This window comes from Stegostoma tigrinum, chromosome 2 (genome assembly GCF_030684315.1).
Source record: "Stegostoma tigrinum isolate sSteTig4 chromosome 2, sSteTig4.hap1, whole genome shotgun sequence".
Lineage (NCBI taxonomy): Eukaryota > Metazoa > Chordata > Chondrichthyes > Orectolobiformes > Stegostomatidae > Stegostoma > Stegostoma tigrinum.
In genome coordinates this window covers 99,227,135-99,244,278 of record NC_081355.1, presented here as the reverse complement: position 1 = coordinate 99,244,278, position 17,144 = coordinate 99,227,135, and the positions used below count along the sequence as shown (strand labels likewise).

The following is a 17,144-nucleotide window of genomic DNA, read 5'->3' as shown; positions in this document are numbered from 1 at the left end:
CGAGGAATGATTTCTTCACATAGAGGGCAGTGATCCTGTGGCATTTTCAATCATGGAAGGCCACGGAAGCCAAGTAATTGAATATATTTAAGAAATAGTTACATTTCTCGAAGCAGAGATAATGGGAACTGCAGATGCTGGAGAATCTGAGATAACAAAGAAGGGTCTAGGCCCGAAATGTCAGCTTTTGTGCTGCTAAGATGCTGCTTGGCCTGCTGTGTTCATCCAGCCCCACACTTTGTTATCTCTACATTTCTAGAAGCTACAGGTGCTGAGGCAAATGGTGAGGAAGGAAGAGCATGGTGTTGAGATAGAGAAACCATAGTTATGTTGAATAGTGAACAGCCTTGATGGACCAAATGGCCTCCTACTCCTATCTTCTATGTTTCTAAAGTGATGGTGTATGGAGTTAAGTATTAGTTACTACATACTATTGAAATAAGATACCACTCAGCAGATCACCTGACCTGCAGATGAAAGGCCAGATAGCACATATTGTGACGTTAGGCAGCAGGCAGATTAAATGATGCGTTCCAAGCTGGTTGAGTCTTGAAGGGCATAGCTATAAGACCAGGTCTACTGCAGGTGGAAATTGAAATATTAAGGGCTAAACACTTAGCTGATCGCAACTTCACCAATCTGGCTGTCACATATGCACGTGTGCATGACAGTTTCGGTAAAATGTCAAAGACAACACCTCCAGAGTATTGTATCGACCACTCTCAATGTGCTAAACGATATAGATTTTGTACAGGTCTCGCTACCCAAGACTGAACCTCCGTGAGGTGCTGCAGGCCATCACTGTAGCAAAATTTTACTTAATTCCAGTCATGTCAAACACAATCTGCAAACTTGTGGCCCAACAAACTCTCCACTTCCAGTTGTGACAATTAAAGAAATCGCCGGGGGAGAAGGCTTCATACGTATCCCATTCTCAATCATGGGGGAGCTCAGTGCATCGGCGCAAATGCCCTCTCGCGGGATGGCATCAACAAAGTCAGGGCTGCTGCATACAGACTCGTGACCAGCCCTGTTTCTATGCTGTTCAGACTTACTGCTGACAGGAAAGGGGAAAGAATTCCCACTTTGAGACCATCTCACCTCTTTATTTCCCTCCCTGCTCAATGCAGATTGGAAAATTTGACCTATTAACTTGGCATTTCTCTCCACAAGTGCTGCCAGACCTATTGAATGTTTCCAGCAATTTCTGTTATTATATAGTTATAAAATTTTTGCTTCTGTTCTCTCCATTTTCTGACACCAGCTTAGCCAAGCCCTTAGCACTGTCCCTTCACCTGGATTCTTCCCTCTGACCTTTTAGTTGCTATTGGCTGTTCATTGAGAACTGTAAACGCGACATTTCATTACCGCCGACCCCCCATGAACGCAAACCTTATCTTACCCTTTCAAACCTATCACCCTCTGAACGGACTGCACTCCATATTTTCAGATCCCGCCCTGACTTTGTCATCAAGCCTGACAACAAGGATGGTGTTGTTGTTGTTTGCTGTACTGTCCTCTACATTGTGAAGGGTGAATACCAGCTCTTGGACACCTCCTCAAATCTCCCCCAGACCATGACCCCACCATCGAGCATCAGGCCATTATGTCCACAACTGTGATTATCCTTATCTCATATGAGGTTTCCTCCCCATCCCACTGATGGCCTCCCAGCTCATTGTCTTTCAACCCTGCACAGCCTAGTTCTACCTTATCTCCAAAGCCCACACACAGGACTGTCTGGGAAGACCCATTGTTTATGCCTGCTTCTGCCCCACAGATCTTATGTCTTCCTACCTTGAATGTATATTTTTGCTCCTTGTCCAGTCCCTCCCCACTTTATACATTCATCTCCCATCAGGTTGGTCTCAGTGCTCTCCATTTCTTCTTACATAGAAGGCCTGACCGTCCCCATCCACCACTATCCACCTCTGCCTGGCTACGTTTGCACTTACTTTGAGTAACATCTCCTTTACCTGAAGTAAAAACCAAAAGAACTGTGGACGCTTTAAATCAAGAACAAAAACAAAGTTGCTGGAAAAGCTCAGCAGGTCTGGCAGCATCTGTGATGGAGAAAAGAGAGTTAACATTTCGGGTTGGGTGACCCTTCCTCAGAAATGTTGCTTTTCCAGCACTTTGTTTTTGTTCTCCTTTACCTTCTATCATTTTCTTCAGGCCTAAGAAATGGTCATGGATACCTGCCCGAGACTCGGTTATGTGTGTCTCTTTGAGGGGTATGTGGGACATTTGTTGTTTCCCTGTGTCCTTGATTATATCATTGTTGCTGCCTTCATTCTGAACTGGAAAGAATGATCAATTTTGCTTCCAATTTCCACCATGTTCTCACTTTTACCTCGTCCATCTCTGACTCCTCTCTGCCCCTCCTTGACATCTCTGTTTCCATTCCTGGGGATAGGCAATATCCACTACAAACTCACCGTTTCCCACAGTTACCACAATTATACATCCTCACACCCTGTTTCCCGGAAAGACTTTATTCCACTCTCCAACTTTCTCTGTTGCTTCTGTTCTGATGATGTCACCTTCCACAGGGATACCACAGAAATATCCACCTTTTTCCTCCAACAAGAGTCCCCACCACTGTTGTTGACAGGGTCCCTAGCCATGCTGAACCCATCTCCTGCAATTCTACCCTTACCCCTTCCCTTCCCCCCCTCAGCAACAATAGGGTCTCCCCGATCCATACTTAGCACCCACCAGTCTTTGCATCCAAAGGATTGTGAGCTACCATTTCCACCACCTCCAATGGGATCCCATGAGCAGACGCACATTGTCTCCCCTCCCTTGCCAGCACTTCACAGGGACCATTCCCTCCAGGGCACTCCAGTACACTCCTCCTCCATTCCCAACATTTCCTCCCACTGCCACGGCACCTTTGCATGCAATTGCAGAAGGTGTAACACCTGCCTGTTAACCCCGCCCTCCTCACTTTCCAAGGGCCCAGATATAGCCTCTAGGCGAGGCAGCGATTTCTCTGCACTTCACTCAATCTATTCGACTGTATTCATTGTTCAGAATGTGGTCTCCTCTATGCAGGTTGACTGACCACTTTGCAGGACACTTACATTTTGCCTCCAAAAGAGACCCCGGGCTACCAGTTCCCTGTCACTTCAACACACCACAATGTTCTCTGGCTAGTATTTCCATCACAGGCTTGCTGCAGTATTTCAATGAGCCTCAGTGCGACCTTGAAGAAATCATCTCATTTTCTGCTTGGGGACCCTGTAGCCTCTGGGACACAACACTGAGTTCAATAACCTTACAGCCTGATTCCATCCTTCCATGATTTTTAACCCACCTTACATCTGGTACTGTTGTGACATGGGTTGCTTTAGCACAGTCATCCATTCTCATGTACTCCTAGCCCCATTATCATACTTTATGGTTTTCATTCAGTACAGGTCACCCATCGCTCCTTATCTTAGCTGTTGTTATCACTTATTCAGCTTTTCTTCTGTCTTGCCCTGCTAAAATGTCCTTGTTTACCTCTCCCTGTCATATCTCTCTCTCTGGGCTCCATCTTTGTCTATCAGTCACCTCTGCCTTTCAAACCACACACGCTCCAATTTCATCTTTAGCATAAATATCATTATTTTCTAGCTACTAATAGTTCTGATGAAGAGACACTGGACTTGAAACATTAACCCTACTTTCTTCCCACTAATACTGCCAGATCCATTGAGTTTCACCAGCAAACTCTGTTCTTGTCTCAAAAATCCTGTATACCTTTTGCATAGCCACGCCTTCAACAGCTATTTCATGTTGTTCAGCCTTCATATATTAACTATATGAATGGTTGCTCGGTAGCACAGAACTTGAATATTGCTGAGAAAAGAGAAATATTGCCAAATCGTTTCCTCTTGCACTCATCTAGACAAAAGAATAATGGCAAAATTCAGAACACCACAACAGTTTTTACAAGAGGTGAAAAGAGTACGAATCCAGGACCACTTTGTCCTTGATGGTGTTGATCTGTGGTTGTTGTCTGGTGTAATAGCTCTGAAAGCATTCACTTTGATTACCTGTGGTGAGCAGTTACAGTCCTAAAGTGCACAGCAAGTACATCTGCATAGAGGAACCTTCCTGCTCAAGAATTAATTCAGACAGAAGCTGTGAGGTAATGGAGTTCCCACCTGATTAAATGCCTCACTTCCAAACTCACCTCAGGGGAGGTCATTAAATCCCACTACACAGCCTGGAGGACTTGCATAGGCCAGTGCTCAAAGCATTCATTTGTGATACACAAAATGCCTGCTATATTTGCGAATATTCCATGATTAATTTACTTCTTTGTTGTTTCAAAAAATATTTTAAGTGATATTTAGTGTTCTGAAATATGCTTGGTAGCAGGTGTTTTATTTAGGGTCATATTTCCTGTTTTGTTGGGAGTCCTTCCAGTCATCATTCTTCTTAACTAAATATTTTTACTCTTAAGGTCTATGAGCTGAAATAATGTAAGACAGTCAAGAGAAAATTTGTCATTATAGTGTATCATTACTGCAACCTGCAGCATTGGCAGAAAAAATGGCACTGCCATCCTTGTTTGTATCATTAATGCTAGATGGAATGTCAAAAAATAAATTTGGCTGTTGGTGTAAATGGATGTCATCTTTTAGTATTTGGAATCTGCCATGAATTGAGGGAGCAGGATCAGTTTCATAAAGCTGCACGTTCTGAAATTGAACTTTTCTATTTTTAGCAACACAGACATGGATCTAATACAAGAGAGTAATTTGTCTTTTTACATTGCCATTTATGTCAACAGTTGGAGCTCTCTGTGAGGATATTACTTGATTATCACACATAACTATCCATTTATCTTCAATTTATTTCCCCTTGTTATTTCACTGCATTGCTTACTGATTTTTTAAAAAGTTGTGAACAATCACCGTTTCTTTAATTTTCTTCATTTAATTCCGGGATGTTAAACCCCATTTCCTTGTTTAATCTTTTGTGCTTCTGCTACTTTTGTTGTTTTTTGATCCTACCTGTCCTGTCCAATTTGTAATTAAATTCTCTCAATATACTTATTGGATGTACTGTGCTTTGATTTGCCTTCTTTCTCCTTTTGAACTCTTAATCTTTGTGTTTTTTTTAAGTTTGTTGACTTGTTTTGAACACTTGCTTTCCCCTCTGTAGTCTTCAGTTCATGCAGTGTTTTATTTATGCATAACAGCTCCTTCAGCATCCTGTTCTCATGAATGAACCAAACTGAGAACTTTGAATTGGGGCTAAAATCCCAAATGAGACAAAGCCTCTTATCATACTTTAATTGTTGACAGCAAAATAAATTAAGGGAAGACTTTGAATTAATGCAATGGGTTTTGCAGCCAGCTTCAAAGAAGCTGCCCAGAAGATCAAATGATCTCTGTGGCCCAAGCTTCCCCTTTCTCAATGTCCCTTTGTTTCTTGCATCAAATCAAGGTAACAGCCATTCAGTCATCAATTAACAAGGTGTAGAGCAAGATGAACACAGCAGGCCAAGCAGCATCAGAGGAGCAGGAAGGCTGACGTTTTGTGTCTAAACCCTTCTTCAGAAATGGGGGAGGGAAAGGGGATTCGGAAATAAATAGGGAGAGAGGAGAAAGTGGATAGAAGATGGATAAAGAAGAAGATAGGTGGAGAGGAGACAGACAGATCAAAGAGGCAAGAGTGTAGCCAGTAAAAGTGAGTGTAGGTGGGGAGTTAGGGAAGGGATAGGTCAGTCCAGGGAGGACGGACAGGCCAAGGAGGCGGGATGAGGCTAGTAGATAGGAGATGGTGGTAGGGTTTGAGGCAGGAGGAGTGGATAGATAGGAGGAAGGACAGGTTAGGGAGGTGGGGACAAGTTGGGCTGGTTTTGGGATGCGTTCGGGGAAGGGGAGATTCTGAAGCTTGTGAAGTCCGTGTCTGCGTTGTCCACTCCACACACCCCAGCAGCCCCACCACCCCCGGCACTTTTCCCTGAAACTGCAGGAAGTGCTACACCAGCCCCTACACCTCCCCCATCACACCCATCCCAGGCCCCAAGAAGACCTTCCACATCAAACAGATTTTCACCTGCACATCTGTTAATGTGGTATACTGCATCCGTTGTTCCTGATGTGGCCTCCTCTAGATTGGGGAAACCAAGTGGAGGCTTGGAGACTGCTTTGCTGAATGCATACACTTGGTTCGCGACAAACGATTGCATCTCCCAGCCGCGAACCATTTCAACTCCCCCTCCCACTCCTTGGATGACATGTCCATCCTGGGCCTCCTGAATTGCCACAACAATGCCACCCGAAGGTTGCAGGAACAGCATCTCATATTTAGCTTGGGAACCCTGCAGCCCAATGGTATCAATGTGGACTTCACCAGCTTCAAAATCTCCCCTCCCCCTACTGCACCCCAAAACCAGCCCAGCTCATCCCCGCCTCCCTAACCTGTCCTTCCTCCCACCTATCCACTCCTCCCAACTCAAGCCACATCTCCATCTTCTACCTACTAGCCTCATCCACCTCCTTGGCCTGTCTGTCCGTCCTGGACTGACCCATCCAGTGTGAACTATTGTCAAAGAGCAAACAAGGAACTGTAAATCACTAAATCATTTTTTTAAAAATTTTCCTGGAATGAAATAAGGATACACAAAAGGGATCAGTGTAGAAACTGAAATATCGTAAAATTCAAAAAATAAAATGGAGTACTTTTATCATTGTAAAATATTCCTTCTTTCAATTGATATAACATTAATCCTTCAGGGCCAGTGTTCATATTCAGAAGTAGTCATGACATGATGTTCTGTTGAAAACTTAATTTCAAATCACTGAACAAGGCATTTCTTTTGTCAAAGACTCATACAGTGAGGCTCTGGCAGCAGGTCCATTCTGGGGGGCGGGGGGGGGTTCGGTGGTGGGGTGGGGTGGGGGTTGGTGGCATTGTTGGGAAGGTAAAGGTGAGAAGATAGGTGGAGCCGAAAAAGACAGAAAGAAAGCGAGAAATGGAAGGGGTAGACAAACAAGGAGTTTATGAATAGCAGGCCAGGACAGAAAAAAAAAGATGAGTAACAGCTAAGAGTAGGAAAAAGCCATCAGTTTGACTGGGACAAAGACTATACTAGTCCAAGCCAAACATAGACACACGTGGGAATTCCGAGAGGCGTGATTCTCCACCCATACTTCAATCAACAAACATATAGAATTGGACCCCAAATACAAACCTTTGCTGATCAAAACCGGAAATGACAATGCTCATCATAAGGGACAGGACAGTATAAATTCCAAGCATTGAATGCAGCTCATATGATGTGGTAATGTGCCTAGGAGTATGTGAAGAGGGCACTCTTTGTTTTATTGCATTTGTTTATTCATCTTGCCATCCTCCAGAGCTCCCCAGTAGCACAGATGCTGTCTTCAGCCAATTCAATTCGCTCTTTGTGATATAAAGAAATGGTTGGAGGCACGGGATGCTGTAAATGCTGTGGGTCCTGACAAAATTCCAGCAATAATGCTGAAGACTTGTGCTCCAGAACTTGCTGCTCCTATAATCAAGCAGTTCCAGTACAGCTGCAGCTCTGACATCTACTCAATAATGTGCAAAATTGCTCAGGTACATAAAGAGCAGGACACTTCCAACTCGGCCAATTACCGCCCCATCAGTCTATTCTCAATCATCAGTAAAGTGGCGGATGGTGTCATCAACAGCGCTACCAAGCAGCACCTGCTCAGCAATAACCTGCTCAGTGACACTCAGTTTGTGTTCCGCCAGGGCCACTCAGCTCTTGATCTCATTACAGCCTTCATTCAAACGTGGACAAAAGAGGTGAATTCCAGAGAAGAGGTGAGACAGTCAATCCGTGACATCAAGGCTGTATTTGACTAGGTATAACTTCATGGAGCCTGAGGAAAACTGGAATCAATGGGTATTAGGGGAAAATGTTCCACTAGTTGGCATCCTACCTGACACATAGGTAGATGGTCATGGTTGTTGGAGGTCAGTCATTTCAGCTCCAGGACACCTCTGCAGGTGCTCCTCAGGGTAATGTCCTTGGCCCAGCCATGTTCAGCTGCTTCATCGGTGATCTTTTCTCCATCATAAGGTCAGAGGTGGGAATGTTAACCAAACATTGCACAATGTTCAGCATCATTTGCAACTCCTCAGATACAGAAGCAGTCCATTTTCAAATACAGCAAAACCTAGAAAATATCTAGGCTTTGGCTGTTAAGTGGAAAGTCACATTCACACCATACAGAGATAGTAGGAACTGCAGATGCTGGAGAATGTGAGGTAGCAAGGTGTCGAGCTGGATGAACAAGGCAGGCCGAGTGGGAATGCTGGCGTTTCAGGTCTAGGCTCAAAACATCAGCCTTCCTGCTCCTCTAATGCTGCTTGGCCTGCTGTGTTCATCCAGCTCTACACCTTATTCAACCCATACAAATGCCAGACAATGACAATCTCCAATAAGAGGTCATTTAATTCCTGCCCCTTCACATTTGATGATGTTACCATGACTGAATCCCACATTATCAATATCCTGTGGGTTAGGGCTCGCAGTACCAGGGACTGGTGTTGGATTCCACCTTTGGTGACTGTCTGTGTGGAGTGAGTACATTCTTCCCATGTCTGTGTGGGTTTCCACCAGGTGTTAAAGATTCCTCCCAAGTCCAAAAATGTTCAGGTTAGGTGAAATCACAAAAAGCAGGAGAACTCTGTATGGTTAAATAAACATTTTGAGCAATGATTTCATTTTATTAAAGCACTTGGTTTAGAAAAATATTATTTTAATGATGTTTCTTATTAATTATAGAATTAATATTCCACTGAACGAGTGTTGAGGTTGGAGTTTTGATAAATATGCTGTAAAAGTTTCAAGAGCACTTTTTCAATTCTTTTTAGTATAGCTTGTTTTTGTTTTCAATATTGAAATAACTGCACAGAGGCCGGTATGCCATCACCAAGTCACTCTTTATTTACTTGTGCAGTGTACATGGGCTGTGACCAGCTAGCTCCAAGCCATCCCTATAATCAGGAGACTCTCAGAATCTCCAGTTAATATCCTTCAGCCAGGGCTCTCTGATTGGCCTAGGTTATCAACCACAATCAAGGATCACATAGTCACCTGGCCCTCATTCCAATCACTACACATATCCTTCCAATAAATGAACATATATCATGTTTTTTGTGAAATTCTACTTTCTCATGTTGTACTGAAATGTTATATTTTGTAAAGTCAGTGTAATATGTGATTGACATCTAAGTAGCTGTTGGGACCCCGAGAGGGTTTAAACTGTCAGTCAATTTGGCTAATGTAGTGACTGAAAGAAGTGCATCTCAGCTTCTAAACCAGTTTCCAGACATTTATTAAGAAAGTATTAGAAACTTATGTTATGGGCACGTTTTCAAATGCCTTCTGCCAGTTCTACAGTGGCAATTGTATTATAGTTAATTTAAATCAAAGCTTCCTTCAATCAAATAATATTGGCCTGTTCTGAACCTGTTCTTTTTGATTTTCCACAATGTAAAATACATATAAATGATTTAATCACTGCAATTGTTCGCATTTACTGTTTTTTTCTCCTTTTATTGGTAACATTCAAATTTTACCATACTTATTAAAATATGGTTTGTGAAATGAATGAAAGACAGATAAATAAAGACAGAGAAAGATGGAAAATGGATAAAACTCTGAAGACTGTGGTTGCACAGAAAAATCCACTGGATCACATGATCTCAAAATGATACCATAATTCCATTTCATGATCTTTGAAGTTTTTGAATTACAGAGTAGAATAGTAAAGTTGGTTAAGATTTAAATTGGGAATTGTAGAAAATATTAAAAAAACCGCCACCTTATGTTCTGGGACTGAGTTGTAGCACGAAACAAAAATAGAAACAAGTATGGTTATCTAAAAAGCAAATGAACAAATCTGTAAACAATTTCAAAATAGATCAGAAAGCTCAACATACAAGATACAGAGTCTTTGAAATTGCACTATTAAGAATAATTCATTGCATTGATGAAAAGTGGTGGCAGTGTTATTTTCAAGAATTCTGCTTATTTCTCTTAAAGCGTTGAGACAGCCAATGAAATGGTAGTTAATGTAGTTGCAGCCAGCACATTTAGTGTAATATTGACATTCCTTTCTCTCAATAATGTACATTTGTCGTCAGTAAGGCCTTTACCTTTTCAAGTACTGTATCCAATTATGAACGCCAAGGAGGAAAACAATGAGTTTTATTATTAATCTGACAGATAATGTCAAAGACTGTTTATCTGTTGTAACTTACAATCACGTTGTTGGGGTCTGCTTTTTATCAGTAAACTGTTTTGATCTGGATTGCACTGTCTGAAAGGGTAGTGGAAGCAGATTCAACAGTAAATTTCAAAAGATGGTGGGATAAATGCTTGAAATGGAAACACATGAAGGGCTATGTGGAAAAGGATAGAGAATGGGCCTAATTGGATATCATCTCAAAAGAACTGGTTTGGCCATGATGAGGCAAATGGCAACTCTGTGCTGTGTCATTTTATGATTTTATATTTAACTATTGTAAATCTGTACAAAGTTTGAAAAGAATAAAAAAAATTACTTGCAAGCTTTATTTTAAACCTATGCAAGACATACTTTTTCCGCCTTTTCCTCCACTTCTCCCATTCTCACATTTCCCTCCGTCCCTTCTCTCTTTGCTCCCACTTGTCATTTCACCCACACCTACTCCATGATCCATCGGCCTTCTTCTTTCCTGCTCCCACCTAACTGCCAGGAACACCTTTGTCATCTCGCAGCATTGGGCATATAAATCATTTTGATGATGTGATAAACTGTTAGTCCAGCCATAAAATCATTTCTTTATTAGCCTAGTAATCAACAAGCTTTTTTGTAAAATTTCATTGGTTTATTATGTCACTCAGTGAGCCCATGCTTTAAGCTCCTAATTATTCAGTTTCATTTTGCCTGACCTCAAATTTTCAATTAAAATCAACTCCACTGACTCAATAGGGTTTTATTTTAAAAAATGGGGCCATCACATTTGGTAGTTCAGAGATCCAAAGTGTGCTGAGGTTCATAAGAAATGTTATAAGTGTCTGAATGCTGTATTCTTGTTTATTTTGCCTACAGTATCGTTACATAAACTTGTGACCCACTGTGTCATTTTAATTGCTTCTGTTTACAGAATTTTGATCTTCCAGGAACAAAGGTGCTTACAAAACATATTATTGGTGTTTTCTTAGATAATAAAGTGTGAAGCTGGATGAACACAGCAGGCTCCTGAGATGCTACTTGGCCTGCTGTGTTCATCCAGCTTCACACTTTGTTATCTTGGATTCTCCAGCATCTGCAGTTCCCATTATCATTGGTGTTTTCTTATTGGAATTCAGGTTTTGGGCTCAATGATGGACAGTGGCACACAGTACAATTTCATGCCAAAGAAAATTCTGCAGTCCTCACTATTGATGGTGATGATGCCTCTGCTGTACGGACAAACAGTTCAATGCAAATCAAAACTGGAGATCAATATTTCTTTGGAGGTACAGTGAAATTTATTTTGTACTCACTTACCAACAGATTAATTAAAATGAAATTTCCTCAGTTTAATGACAGTGACATGGTTACTAACAGTATGTTTAAACCTTTTTTGGAGTGATTTTGAATAAAAGGAGGGGATGGTTATTAACATATAGCAAGTTCTTTTAAAATCCCATTAAAGATAATATAGAAGTTGTTTTGGACATGGGAAGTGCTCTACCATAGAGTTGTCGAGTGTCAGGGCTTTTTCCTGATTATCTAAGTGGTTAAGTCCACATCACAGCTAACGTGACAGATGGAGAGGACCTCACTCAAGGTCTTCCAATGGACGTTGATGACTGATTGAAAATATGACATTGGAGGCTTCCTACAAGCTTGTTAACTACAATATTGCTGAAATTGTTGGGAGACCTAACGGCAAGAAGAGATAGCGTACAAAGAAACCTGACAAGAAAATGCTATGTACACTTGGACGTCATTGGCTGAATTCTCCTTCAAATGGAGAAGTCGGCAGAGGAAACCAGTGGCCAACAAATAGTGAGGGAACAAATTTGGATGGAAGCCTGATGTGTTCCTCCAGTTGTTGAAGTTTCTTAGAGGTGATTTTTCAGCTTGGTATATACAATGCTAGCTAACAACAGGCAAGCAATTGAGCCTGTAAAGAAGCTGGTTAAATAATGTATTTTCAGGAGCTTTTCAAGACTTTCCAGGGACAGAAGTGAAAACAAGTTCCTGAGTGAGGCACTAGGTCAATGTTGGCTAGTCATGGTGATCAACAGTGCTGCGAGATTGAAAATGAATGAAGTGTGTGAGTGAAATGTGTGAATGACCAGCTTGGAGGCTGGGCAAACATGGTCTGCACTTCTGAGACATGATGATTGGCGCTCTGTCGGAGACACAGAACACACATGCAGTGTAAATGGAAACTTTTAGTGAAGAGCACTGTAAGTTACAATAGATCTCATGCATTCTGGTTTTGGGACCTCCAGAGAGAAGCAGAGTGACTGAGAAAGGCACAGCCACCTAGAGCACAGTGGCGACCTGCAGAGAGACAACAGTGTAAAAGGGATGGAGGGCAAAGAACGCATGAAGGGAAACCCTTGGACACCGAAGACGCTACACTGACCCTCTATAAGCATCACTAAAATGCGTTGTCTGGTCATTATCATCGGTGTTGGCAGAACACACATGTTAGTGCGTGGTGCTGCCTCCACCAAAACAGAAGCAGAAATAGAGGAGGTTTGCTGACAAATCTATATTTTGTGCAGATGTTGGAACACAGTGCTACTGAAGACTGCACCTGTCGAGCGAGGAGATCATAGACTTAGGTGGAGAATCTGAGCCCTACGAGAAGTGGTGAGCACCCACTTCTTCTGAAGCTCACAGTTGTGTTAAATTATACATCTCAGCATCATTTCATAGATCATCTGGAGACATCAGTGCGATTTCATAGTCTATGACCCGTTGCTATATCATGCTAGACTAGGATCCCATATTCAAGAAGACTAACCAATAAGTGTGAGTCATCTGGCTCCTTAAAATGAGATTCAGCTGCATGAATAAATTTGGGAGGGCTTTCCAACAGCCATCAGCAATGGTCTCACATATCATTGTTGTTGCTGTGCTTCACACAACCTGGCATTATCGAGGAGAGAAAATTTTCTTGTGTGTAAGGTCTCTTCCAAAAATGATAAAGATATTTGAAGAGACCACAAACCAGACAGACAATGAGGGATTGCAGTCAAGGTGCAATGACATTTCAGCCAGGAAGACTTTCAAATTACTCACATGGTTTTTCCAAGCCTTTCTTAGATGTGCATGTAAATAACCTAGTCCTATTTTTCACAAGGTCAAGATGTCATCTCCCTGCAAGACCTTGCCACTTCTTTAGATCCATCATGAAATATGGCCAAAGCATGCCTAAAACATTGATTTTGCGTGTGGACATGTTCTGGACATTTCCATTTCAATTGTTTCAAGAATATTCTTGTTGTTCATGGTCCAGTAGCGCAGAAATGAAGATGGTGAATTCTTGTGGTGCTACATATCCCCTTTCATTTGACACAATCAGCCAACATGGTTACAGAATGAAATAATCCATCGATCAGTGTTACCCACATGAAACTGAGTGGGTTTAAGAGCGTGCATGCAGTTGTTCCTACGTTGTTTGAAATCAGGTTGCTTATCCTTTCAATAGACAATAGACAATAGGTGCTGGAGTAGGCCATTCAGCCCTTCAAGCCAGCACCACCATTCATTATGATCATGGCTGATCATCCACAATCAGTATCCTGTTCCTGCCTTATCCCCATAACCCTTGATTCCACTATCTTTAAGAGCTCTATCTACATTGTTTTAGAGGACTCTGGTCGTAGTTGAGCTGCTCAAGGCCTATGGGGTCCCAGCGTATAGGGCCTCCTACAATTGCGCAGCAGCCAGCTCTATTTTTAGAGTTTCATATGTTCTTAGTCATATTTAGAGCAACAGAGGGTCTACCATCCACACCAGGAACACCTTGAATAGGCTGAATGTATGTGACAATTGACATCTGGGTAAAAGTATTTCCATTGTCTGAGCGTCATAGCTAAATAAATTATACAAAGCATTGTCAATACATGTCCTAATCTGACGTTTGTCGTTACTGTTGGACCACGGACCATATTGGGCTTGACTTGGATATTCCTCACTTGAAGCATTGGAACCAAATCATTCAGTTGGTTTTTGTTACAATTTTCAAAGCAAAAGTAGATTCTTGTTATGCCAGATGCTCATATTGTATTGATGAAAATGTAGTCCCTCATGTGACTATAGAAGTACAAAGCTCCCAAAATCTAATGGGTTAAATTAGTAATGAATCTTGTCAACAATCATAGTTCACTGATGCAGAGCACTATATCTCAATAGGGAAGTGTTATTAAAACATCAATGTAATGCTATCACTATTTTCCATAGCTTGTTGTTTGTACTATATTGTCAACTGTCTAAGTGTAATTCTAATAAATCTTTGCAATGGCATTATGCTTTCACCTTCTAAGTAGAATGTTTCAGTTGATCGCACATTCCCTTTATTGTCCCTACATTTCAATTTGCTTTCCACACAATCAGAGGAAAGAAATTTACTTTAGAAATAATCGCCCAAATGTTCCAGTGTCTGGATCATAGGAAAATGGATATCCAACTGAAGATGCACATTGGGGCCATGTGGAAGTTCTAAACATGGAGCTCTGGAGCAATTGCCTGGGAAGTTCTGATTCACAATTCCATAGTTGGGTAGATGTTTGTGATTTTAAGTTGGAGACTACAACACAGTTCCAATATACTTACCTAAATGGTTACTCTAACGTGATTGATAGATTAAAAGCTAGTGTAAATCCTGGATAACTCCAGAACTGACTTCCCCCAACACTTCCCCAATTGCTGTCACTGACCTTTGAATAACTCCTCTCCTGACTCCATGAGCACTGTCCTGTCATATTCTCCTAGTGACATCCTTAAATCTTTACCAGACTTTCAAACATAAATTCCCTTTCATAAATCCATGTTGACTGTGTCCAATCAGACAATTATTTTCTAAATATCCAGTAATCATGTTATTTATAATTGATTCCAGTATATTCCGCACCACTGAAGCTAATACGTCTGTGGTTCACTGTTTTCTCATTCTCTTTTCTTAAGCGGTGAGCTTGCATTAGCAACTTCCTAATTTGCAGCCGCCATTGCAGAAATAATTTAATGTTGAAAGATATGATACTGTATTCACATCAGGTACTGTCATAGAGTCATAGGATTATACAGCATGGAAACAGACCCTTTAGTCCAACTCATCTATGCTGACCAGATATCCTAAATTAGGCTCATCACATTGCCAGCATTTGGCTCATATCCCTCTAACCCTTTCTATTCATGTACCCATCTATATGCCTTTGAAATGTTGTAATTGTACCAGCCTCCACCACTTGCATGGCAGCTCATTCCACACATGCACCACCTTTTGCCGAAAAATGTTGTCCCTTCAGTCCCTTTTAAATCTTTCATCTCTCACCTTAAATCAATGCCCTCTAGTTTTGGACTGGCCTAGCCTAGGAAAAAGACCTTAACTATTCACCCTATCCATGCCCTTCACGATGTTATAAACTTCCAAAGGTCACCCCTCAGTCACTGACGCTGCAGGGAAAATAGTCCCAGCCTATTCAATTCACCCTTCCCCTATAGTTCAAAGCCTACAACCCAGGCAATATCCTTGTAAATCTTTCCTGAACTCTTTCAAGCATAACAACATCTCTCGTCCATCCCTGGAATAATGCATGCAGTTTTGTGTTACCATTTAACAGAAAATACCTCATAGTACTTGTAAAGGTGAAACAAAAGATCACCCGTCTGATATCTGACACCAGATACTTGAGCTACAAAATATGGCTACATAAGCTGACTTGTTTGTACAGAAGTTTGAGAGAGTACTTTAATGAAATATGCATGCACTTGAAAAAATCACAGAGGGAAAATACAGTACAATGGCTGTGACAACACAATTGGGTGTGGGATGAAGTTTAGAGGAGCCGAGGTGAGTGGTGAGATTACCTGTTATGACTGAATTTTCAGAATAGCCTGTCCAGTGAGGCTGATAATAACATTGGCCTTAAAACAAGGCATTTGGGAACAAAAATAATTGAAGAGTTTAATTTTTTAACTGGCTTTTGAGCCCCATGATGCACAGATTAACTGAAATGTTGTCTTCATTTAAGTTGTGCTTTCTGTTTGGACTCTTTCCCCGCTCTGCTTCAGGATTGTGATCTTTTGCATATAGATATTATACTCTGCTCGCTTCTATTGGCCATCATTTCTCTCTGTTTTCTCTCAGAGTTAGCCCAAATTGAATGTGGGAATAGTTTAGCTTCTCCAGCTTACCTCCTTCATCAGAGAAACAAATTGCTTGCAAACACTGCAACCAACAGAGCTGTGAGAAGAGAGAGAAATTTAGGAAGCAGAAATATGGGCATAAGTAAAAGGCTAGAAAAAGAGAGCAGAATACATTAATATTGCTTGGGTCCCTCCTGGTGTAGGATGGTATCACCTCAGCTTTGACATTTGAGGCTGAAAATGTCATGCCTATGATTTGCCACAATGTTGACAGCTCTGAGAATACAAGTACTAACTTGGGAAAGCAAAGGATGGATATTTAATTGAGCACTTTCAGACAGTTTCGGTAGCAAGTATTGAAAGCCTGGGAGTTAGGGCAAAACCGTAATCTAATCGTCAAATTCAGTTGATGTTATGAACTGCAGGGAGAATGCTTGATAACTGTTGTGACAGACTGAGAATAACTTGTATTATAAACTTGAACTGGCCTCCTGCTCCTGTTAATCTTTTATGAGATAATGGAAGTCCAATTCTTTTTACAATTATTTTTCTGCATCTGACCGTTTGTTGTGCTGGTCACAGCTATGGTATGGTTACAGATACTGTCCTAGTCTTTGAGATAATATTCAGATTAATGAATAAAATTTAATACAGTCAAAGTGAACAATCTACAATTGATTATTGGGAATGTTTGTGTTAGTTGTGTACAATATATCATTAGGCACTGATCCCTGGGACAGTCGAACAGTTAGATAGATACACCTTTCATACATTCTTGCA

The 17,144-nt window shown here is 41.3% G+C and overlaps 1 protein-coding gene across 4 annotated transcripts in view; it reads left to right on the top strand.

The window, feature by feature from the left end:
- Positions 1-17,144, top strand: part of LOC125465171 (contactin-associated protein-like 2) — a 1,711,179-nt gene that overhangs the window by 807,059 nt on the left and 886,976 nt on the right. For all 4 annotated transcript variants that reach the window (XM_048558395.2, XM_048558386.2, XM_059638055.1 and 1 more), the window contains exon 9: positions 11,360-11,509. In XM_048558395.2, the coding sequence (XP_048414352.1) occupies positions 11,360-11,509 (150 nt within the window). The remainder of the gene's footprint in view (positions 1-11,359; positions 11,510-17,144) is intronic.